General features: G+C 54.7%; 1 protein-coding gene across 2 annotated transcripts in view; it reads right to left on the reverse strand.

Annotated features, from left to right (window-relative positions):
- SETD2 (SET domain containing 2, histone lysine methyltransferase) overlaps positions 1-9,312 on the reverse strand; it is a 54,625-nt gene extending 45,313 nt beyond the window's left edge. The window contains exon 1 of one of the 2 annotated variants that reach the window (XR_008209840.1): positions 9,171-9,312. Coding sequence is in view for 1 of the 2 variants with exons in the window: in XM_052696962.1 (XP_052552922.1) it covers positions 9,171-9,208 (38 nt within the window). In the remaining variant the exon portion in view is untranslated. The remainder of the gene's footprint in view (positions 1-9,170) is intronic. The other variant, XM_052696962.1, reaches the window with a different exon arrangement.
- Between the last annotated feature and the right edge of the window lie 470 nt (positions 9,313-9,782).

Consider the following 9,782-nt stretch of genomic DNA (forward strand, 5'->3'; position numbering starts at 1 on the left):
AGCTAGGGATTAAAAACTAGGACAAATTAGGAGCAGTCCCTGCATTAACTGAAGCAAACGTGGTGCTCAATTACTGCCAGCTCTTTTGTAGCACTGCGCTTTTCGTTCCCACGTGTCCCTGCTGCCATTAATATCACACCACTGGGTAACGTCCGACTGCAGAAAAGCAGGCAGTTAACAGCCAGCTCCTTCCCCCAAATAAACCTCCTGGAGGAACAGCTAAAGCACATCCAGGCGGGAAGGAAGAAAAAAAACCAACGAAAATCAAACCTTTTATTTGAACAGAAGCTTGAAACCAAGCCAATCCGTGCAGAAAATGAGGTCAGTGCAGCTGTAGGCATGGACCTGTCCCCTGCTCACATCCCTGCCTCCCCAGCCCTGCTCTTACTGCTTCCACGATGCTGTGACTCTGCTGTTTTGTACTGTTGTTTTCTGTTTGGATGCTGCTGCCTGTGGTCGGGGGCACGAACCACTTTTCCTGTCCTGAAATATGAAAAACCACTGAGAATTCACCAGGCCAGGTACACAAGAATCCCATAAAATAAAGACGTGACACAGACGAAGAAAGTTCCCCCACGTCACCCAAAGAGGAGCAGGTCCAGGAGGTGCCTGCTCACAGTATGATGGAATCACGAAGGTGGGAAAAGATCTCTGAGTCCCCAATTGCAACCCAGCCCACCCCCACCGTGCCCACTGATCATGCCTCTCAGTGCCACATCTCCATCTTCAAGGACGGCCACTCCACCACCTCCCCAGGCAGCCTGTACCAATGCATGAGCACTGTAATTGTTCCTAATATCCAACCTGAACACCCCCTGTGTGTTAGTTAGCAATGCCAGCACATTTCAGAGAGTCTGTGAACTTTTCCTTTAGGAATTAGACCCAGTGGAGAAGAAAACAATTGCCAGCATTCTCCAGCTTTCTGTTCCAATGAAAGAACCTAGGTCCCTGCTTCTGCCCCCAAATCCACCCTGCAGCCACTGAGCTCACAGCCCCATCTCTGCCCACTGCATTCAGCACAGGGCACACCTAAAGAAATCCAGTGTTAAAGTTTTACACCGTGACAGCAATCATCACAGGCAATGCTGTTCCCATGGCAGCAGTGTGAAGGATCACCAAGAGCAGTGGTGCAGGGAGGGGTTAATCGCCACGTGGATGGCAACAAAAGGGGGGGGAGGCAATGGGATAAGGTGTTGAGGGGCAAGCTTTGCTCTCGGCCACAAAAAGAGGGCACAAGCCCACAGCTTCACCCTAAAATGAGGCATCTGTGCAGTATGTGGGAGCACCTGTCCTTGAGAAGCCTCCTGCTCCCAGAGCAGGGAAGGAGGGATTTGTTACCAGCTTTTAGTTGGCATCCTCATCAGCAGAACTAACTGGGATCTCTGTTAGATAATCCCTGAAGCAAAATCACCTCCTTGGAACGTTAGCTGGTAATGCACGCTGCAAGAAAAGGGAATGTTTTCAGCAGGCAGAGTGCTCTTCGGTTGTGTTTTCCCAAAGTGATGCAATTAACTGTGAAAACGGGAGAGTGTCCTCAGGCAGTGAGTCTGTCCTCCAAGCACACCGCCTGTCTGTTCACCAAGCACGATGCACGGCTGCCCATGGCTGCCTCCAAGCAGGGTGTCTGCCCATCCAGGGCTGCACACGTTTCCTTCGCCCCCATCCCACCTCTCCTACCCCCCACACTCCCCAGCACCCAGCCATTCTCTGCCAGCCTTCAGGCAGGTTCACTGCCCTGGCACAACCAGGAGCACGGTTCCTTCCCCCAGCACAGAAGCTGAGCTCCTGCTGCCCCTCTCACCACCACTCCCGCATGCCAGAGGGTAACAGCCCTGAGATCCTAAGCTGCACCGCACCCAGAGAAGCAGCAAACACCTCAGCAGCCCAGTGCAAGCCGACAGAAGTGCCCTCTGATTTCATTCACAACACGGAAGAAACCAGTGAGGCCATGTACTGGGCAGGATAGAAAGGCTGGCTAAGCACGTGCTGAAACGATCTGCTTTCAGTGAGTTAAAAGGTGCTAGATAGCAGGAAATGAACTGCAGCGGTAAATCCTGCTTAAATCAAGTCACTACATCTCGCTCCTGAGCACCATCAGCACAAAACAACCCCACAGCTTCCCCAGAGAGCCCTGCTGCAGCAGAGGAGGGGGAGGAACCTGGAATTAAAAACAATGATCACAAAAATAAACCAAGCTCAAACTTCTGTGCTCACTTACACTCGCTGCTACCGGCTCCACTGTCGGCTGCCATCACGGGGTCGGCAGCGTGGGCACCACGCAGGGCTCAGCACTGACCGAGCAGCTCCACTGCACCTCACCGCAAGGAGGGCTGTGAGCTAAAAGGGGGAAAAAAACAAAAAGGAAAGGCGGCCCCTCCCCTAGAAGGCCGGCTTCTGGGGCAGCCCCGCCAGCAGGGGCTTCCACCCCTGCTCCTCCTCCTCTTTCCCTCACTGGAGGGCTCATAGACCTGCTATTTGCAGGCATCCGGATGCTGCTTCCCATGCACGCCCTTCACCTGCAGGGAGCTGAGCAAGGCCAGTACCATCCTCCCCACGTGAAGCCATCACATCCCCACTTAAGTCATCCTATCCCTACCCGAGGTTGCCAGCATGGCATCCTACAGCCACGAGTGCCACGTGGCAAGCAGAGACTGGTGCAACAGGCTGTCGTTATCACCACAAATATCTCACAGGTAAATATCTAGCTCTGGTGGCACACAGACTGTGCTTGCAAAAGCCTGCAGCCAAGTCCCACTCCCCAGACCAACTGGTGGTAAAGCTCTGAGGAGGCTGAAATAAAGGAGAAAGCTCAACTGCTCAGCACAGATGAGACATCACATGCTAAGTTTGGCCCCATCTCACACATCAGCAACTGAAGTACCTACATCTGAACTGCATGTCACTGCAATCCATCCCGCCACAGCAGGCTGGGTTCAACACTCTGGGTGCAATTCTGCCTCCTTTGTCTGCTGCAGAATGATTGCGCTGCCGCTCTGCTGGTGGTGCTGGCAGGTCCCCGAGCACCAAACCTGCCTGGTGGAACTTCATCAGGTGAAAACATCAATGCTGCCAACACAAAGGTGCAAGGCAGGGAAATGCCACCTGTGATTTTCAGAGTGGAAATACATCACCTTGTGCTCCCCAGAACCAGCACGCGCCTCCTCTCCCGGCAGAACATCTGTGCTCACCTCAAACCAGAACCATACGTGATGAGGAGGTGCTTTCCAGATGTCCCTAACCTCACACAGCAGGGACGGCGTTCTGCAGGAAAAATGTCAGCCCTTACCACGCCGTGTCCCACACTGCTCATTTTCCTTGCACTGAAAGCCACGTCAGCTCCAGCCCTCCTTTTCCCTTTCACTGTTCTCCATCCCATCACACGCTGAGTGCCTGCACATCTCCCTCCAGATGCAGAGCAACCGCCTCTCCTGAGCGACGCCTTCTGTTTGCAAACGGGGTCCAAAGGGTAGGAATCACATCTCTTGCCCTGCAGCCCAAAAATACTGCTGTTTCAGTGGTATAGCTGAAACACTGCCATACAGGAGACAAGCTTAAGTGGACACTCCAACTGGGAATCCTTACTATGTTTATTTCCTATGCCACTATAGGTGAAGCTTAATCTTCTGTGACAAAACCTACCCAGCAGGTTAAGTTAGCAGCGAAAGATACTTTGAAAGCCACTCTCCTGCCCTAGGAAGGACCATCAACTCAATACAAGAAAAGAAAAACAAACTCTGGAAGAACTGAAGGCTGTAAATCAAACTGTTGGGAATAACCTGAATGCAGCACAGAGAAGGAAGTATGGCCATAACCTGCAGCCCTCCAACTGCTCCCACTGCCTGCACCATCGCAGCTGGTTGCTGTGGCGATGACAAACACAAGCCAGAGCAGATAAACATAACCTGCATCCTCCTCGGAACAGAAACTGGCAATAGAAACATAAGCTGGAAGTGAGCTGCTCCAGCAACCTCCAAACATGCAGCTCTGAAGTTCTCCTGGCAGAGGAAGAAGCACAAAGAATGGCTTGCCATTAATTCAGGAAGACGCAAACGTCTGCAGATGCATTTCAAACCTGAAGGCACTCATGCAGCAGTCACACGGTGCTTGAGGAGCTGTAAAACCCTTCAGTACAACCACAGAACAATTGCTTGCAGTCCTGGGAATGGCACTGAACCCACTGCACCCAGCGGGGTTTGCAAGGACATGGCTGCAGAAGAGCTCAGCTATTCCTCCCTCCTCTCCCCAGACTCACCGCTGCCTCCTCCTGCTCCTCTCACTTTATTATTTCCATCAATTTCTTCTTTATTACAGTTTCTATTTCACTTCATCCTCGCACTCTGCCCTCTGAACAGTTTTCACCATGAGCTGGAGCCCTGCAATTGATCCCAAAAGAATAAAACCTGGTGCTGAGAGGCACCTGCAGGGACGGGGCACCTTCTGAAGAGGTCAAAGAACCATCAGAAGCCATAAAATCACACAATCCATTGCAGCAGCATCCTACCAAACAGACAGAAAGAACAGAGCCAGACTTCTGTCTTCTCCAGGCTCCTTCTCAGAGAAAACAACCCTTCTGGTCAACAAAACTGAGAAGAAAGGAGTGTTTGGGACAGCATAAAACAAACTACAGACACCAATCACAGCAATGGGGTTGGAAATCGATGATCCTCGGGGTTCCTTCCAACCCCATCCTATGATTCCAAAGTCAGCCTCTGTCCAACACATGCACAAGGATGATATATTTAGCACTCCACTAACATTCTCCAACACAGGACATTGCAGCGACAGCCACGTCACGTATTCATTTTTAAGTGTGCTTTCTTTGACCCGCTCCAAGGGAAACATTCAATTGCACAGGGCAAGAATTAAAAAGAAAAAAATTAATTACGCCAACCAAACTACCTGAAAGTCTTCTCAATCCAGTGCCAGGGTTCTGGGTGTCCTCCCTGAGCTGTCACCTAGCTGCATTATGCACAGGAGCTGAGCTTAGATCCTAGTGCACTTGCACAGTAAGCACGGAGCATTTAATATCCACACGTGTGCAGGTGACTGAAGGTGCATGGGACTGTTTTGAGATGTCCTGCTGGGCAGCCTGCAGCTGCTGCTGTTCCCTGTTTCACACTTCGCAGCAGAACATCCCGAGGCTGCGGGTCTCCATCTCATCCACACGTACTGCTCAGTGCAGCTTCACCCACATCTGGTCCGTCCCTGAGCAGCACTGCTCACCCACAGCCCTCACACAGACAGCTTGGAAACTCACAGGAAAAGAGCATTTCCAGCACGCTCGTGCTGCCAACTCCAGGCAAAAAACACTACTCCTATTAATAGGAATCTGAATTGGCTGAAAACACAGGAGCCTCAACTGACCACAGCCAAAGCGTGTATCTTTTGTTGGAGGTGCTTTTCCTTTTTCACTGTCCCCTGAAGTTACACCTGAGGAAGAAAGACAAGGCAAGAACCAAAAAGTCCTCAGAAATCACAGATAACTAGGTCATATAACCTCTAATGGCAGTGCTGTTCATCCTGGCTTGTGTTCTACCCAGCAACTCAGCATCAACTCCACAGGTTGGCGACCCTGCACACAGCAGGCGGGTTGAAAGCAGGTGATCACTGCGGTCCCTTTCAAGCCAGGCCATTCTGATTCTCAGACCTGCTGGAGCTCAGGGAGCAGTGGGACACCACTGGGGTTGGGTGGTGCTGCATGGAGCCACGAGCTGGGTCTGGTGATCCTGTGGGTCCCTTCTGACTCGAGATGTGTGACCGTACGGCTCTGTGGCTGTGTGGGAGCTCCTGCTGTCCCTTCTGCCCTGTAGGCAGCCCTACAGACAGCACAGGGCCACACAATGTGCACAAGCAGCTGCCTTTTCAGCAGGTAGACCTGAGTACTTAAAAAGCATTATTCCGTGAACAAGCTGACTTTTCAGAAGCACACATAACGTATGAATTCACAAGCACATCACTTAAAAACTCTCTCCCACACCCAGACAGCAAAACCCAAGCTCCTCCTTCAGCACTCTCAATTTTCTACCCCTTGAGACCAACATTAGTCTCCTCCATACAGGAAATGCAGGTGTAAACCCAAGCTCCCAGCCCCACTATCAGCTTCCTGATGGATTTCAGCACGCCTGAAGACCTGAGTTTGGATATTTAACCACATTTTCCTCATTTGTCTGCCAGCAGCATCTGCCCAGCGCTGAGAGTATGGGGGTCACCGACTGTTCTCCCCAAAGACAAGCAGAAAATAGAAGCCTACTGCCTATGGGAAGCAAAAAAAAACACAAACCAATCAAGTCCCAAAGTAGAATCATAGAATCATTAAGGTTGAAAACGACCTCTGAGACCACCAGCCCCTCACCATGCCCACTGACCACGTCCCTCAGTGCCACATCCCCACCATTCTGGAACACCCCCAGGGACGGTGATCCCAACACCTCCTGGGGAACCTGTGCCACTGCATCACCACTCGCTGCTCTTTCTGCCCACCAACAGCCAAAGGCCTGAGCGTCTGCAATCGTGACATAGCAACAGCCACAATAAACCCTGAAATTTCAGACTGCTTGGATTCATTTCAGGTACACTGATAAAACCGTTTTGGTGTACAAACAACAAGCCCTGGCCCTGCCAAACCACCTGGACTAGTGTCCTCTGTCCCCAAGTGCCACCAGCCTCACAGCGTCTGCCCGCAGCGGCTGAGGACAGCGTCGCCCCAAGAGGAGCTGACTTCATGTAGGTGATGCCTATCTGTAGAGGAAAGCAAAGCAAGAGATGGGTGCAGCACCACTGCAGCACGGGGACACGCTGTGCTGCTTTCTGCTTCTGAACAGGAGGTGAGGGCAGCCACAGGATTCAGGGTAACTCACATCACCCCACACGACAGCAGCCCCGTAAAGGGTCTCTCTCCATTTAGCCTTCTGCTGCTGTTGGCATGCTGGGACCAATTTCCATCTCTGGATCAGCTGTGCACCCAACAACGCGCCCACCACCACTCCAACACAACCAACACATGTCCACATGGTCAACTCTGGCACCAGGACAACTGGGAGAGTCCCTGGCACTGCTGCCCAAAGAGCTGTGGTGCCCCATTCCATCCCTGGAGGTACGCAGAGTCAGGCTGCACGGGGCCCTGGGCAGCTTAAGCTGGTGGGAGCAGCCAGTGTACAGCATGGGATTGGAGCTGGATGACCTTTAAAGTTCCTTCCAACCCAAACCATTCCATGATTCTAAGATGCCACGATTCCTGACCCCAGGAGGGGCTGGCAGTGCTGCTCATGAGAACCTGGATCCCATTAGCCAAGCAAATGCCCCGGTGCCAGCTCACCAGAACCTCTCTGCTACCATCAAGACTCCATCACTCACCATCAGCACGCACTCGATGCATCACCTCGCCAGCCACCCAGTTCCTACCCCAGTAGCTTTCTCCTTGTGCAGCCAGCACAAAGTACAAACACCTCCATGCCTCCAAATGGCTTTCAACGTCTCAACCCGGAATAATTACCCCAAAAAGCTCCGCAGTGCGATTGTTCCACGAGGAGTGCTTCTGTAAAGAAGCTGTTACACAAATGGCTCTGGCTTCTCCAAGCAGCCCACATCTGCAATGCACGGGGATGGCTTTAGATGAGAAGCAAAGGTGTCCTAGAACTGACCTGCAGCACAACGCTTGCTTTGACACCAAATGTCACATGTCTCTCCAGCCTCTGGGGACAGCATTTGATTCACTCTAAAGTATTCCAAAATGCAAAACACCTGGAGTTAAACTAATAGAGCCACTCGAAAGCAAGAGCACCTCCCTGGGCTGCTAGGGACCAGGAAAGCTCACAACAACCACAAGCGTGGTGCCCATCTCCTTCTTGCTTCTTCTCCCAGTGCACGGTCATGTCTTGGGAGAACCCCAAGAACCACAGCCAGCAAAATCCAACCCCAACCCAACATGAAACCTTCTGTCTCTCCGTAATTTTAGCCGACTCAAATACAGACATCACTCAGCCAGGCACTGTTTCAGCCAAAATAGATCCAGAGGGTGGTGATGCACTGGCACAGGTTGCCCAAGAAGGTTGTGGATGCCCCATCCCCGCAGGCATTCAAGGCCAGGCTGGATGTGGCTCTGGGCAGCCTGGGCTGCTGGTTGGTGACCTGCACACAGCAGGGTGTTGGAACCGGATGATCACTGTGGTCCTTTTCAACCCAGGCCATTCTATGATTCTATGATTCAGAACAGGAGCACGGTGCCCACTGCGCTTCTTTCTCCCACCCCACAGTTGTGCCTTGGTAGAACCCCAAGAACCAGAACTAGCGAATCCAGCCCCAAACCACGACAAAATCCCCCAGCTGTCTCTAATTTTAGGGGATTCTAATGAGGGCATCGCTCAGCCGGGCATCATTTCAGTGCAAAGAGACCCTCAGCCACTCGAGGTGGGCAGGCACCCAGGCTTTTTGCTCTGCTGTCCTTGCCCGAAGTGCCATTCTCAGCTCTGCCTCCATCTCACAGCAGCTCGGGGTGCCTGTACCGAGTGCTCCCCTCCTTCCAGCCCGGAGCTGAGCGCCCATCAGCACCGCTGCAAACACATTTGCACGGAGCGTCCCGATCCTGCAAGGAGGAAGGCTAAAAAAATGCAAAAATATCGTTCAGAAACGACAAGGAAAAAAAAAAAAAAGAAAAAAGAAAAAAGAAAAAAAAAAAAGGGAAAAAGGAGACACTGCTACCAACTACTGAACCACTCCGTGGGACGCAGCAATAAAACCGTGACGTGGGGAGCGGCTCCCCGGTGGGGAATGCACAGACACAAGGCAGCTCCCCTCCTCCTCCCAGCGCGGCTCGGTGACCTCTTCCTGCCGTCAGGAAACGGGGTGAGGGCTGAAGGGACAAAAAGCGCAGAGCTCGGGCCCCGTTACACCCGCACACCAACCCGAAGGCCCCGCCGGAGGCCCGGGACACGTCCGCACCGCCCCGGCCTCCTCGGCCCAGGCCCCGCCGCGTGGCCCCGCCGCCCGCACCCCGCCAAGGCCGCGCCGTCCCCGTCCCTCCCGCCGCTCCGTTCCGCCCCGCCGCCTCGCGCTCCCCGCCCGGCCTCCCCCCCGCCGGCGCCCGGCCGCGGCGCTCACGCAAGGCCGGGGATGCGCGGCCTACCGCCTCCCCGCGGGGCGCGGAGCCCCGGCAGGCCGCAGGCCGCGCTTACTCCGGGGTCGGGTGCTCCGGGTCGTAGAAGTCCCCCATGGTGGGACGGGCGACGTCGCGGGGTCGGGAGGGCAGCGCGGCCCCTCCCGCGGGCAGGGCCGGGCCGGGAGCCCCTCTCCGCCCTCCGAGCCCGGTGGGGCTCGGCTCCGCGGCCGCCGCCTCACATCCTCCGTGGGGCCCCGCGCTGCAGCGGCCGCCGGCGGGGCCCCGCCATCCGCGCCGCGCCGTGCCCTGCCCGCCCGCCGAGCGCCGATCCGCCCCGGCCCGGCCCGGCTCCTCCCCGCCGCGACGTCCGCGCCGCCGCCGCCACCGCTGCCGCTCCCCCCCCCCGCTTCCGAACGGGGTTGCGGAACGGCACCGGGATCCGACGGGACCACCGGGATAATCGGGACCCGGCGGGACAACCGCCAGCCACCCCCCACCCGGGCAACCGGGACAACCGGGACCCAACGGGACAACCACCCCCCATCCGGGACAGCCAGGGCCCGATGGGACAACCGGGACCCAGTGGGACAACCATCCCCCACCCCAGGCAACCAGGACAACTGGGACCCAACGGGACAACCAGGACCCAACAGAACAACCAGGGCGTCACTGGGCAATCTGGACAATC

The sequence above is a fragment of the Tympanuchus pallidicinctus genome, unplaced genomic scaffold (genome assembly GCF_026119805.1).
Source record: "Tympanuchus pallidicinctus isolate F22 unplaced genomic scaffold, pur_lepc_1.0 scaffold3, whole genome shotgun sequence".
NCBI lineage: Eukaryota > Metazoa > Chordata > Aves > Galliformes > Phasianidae > Tympanuchus > Tympanuchus pallidicinctus.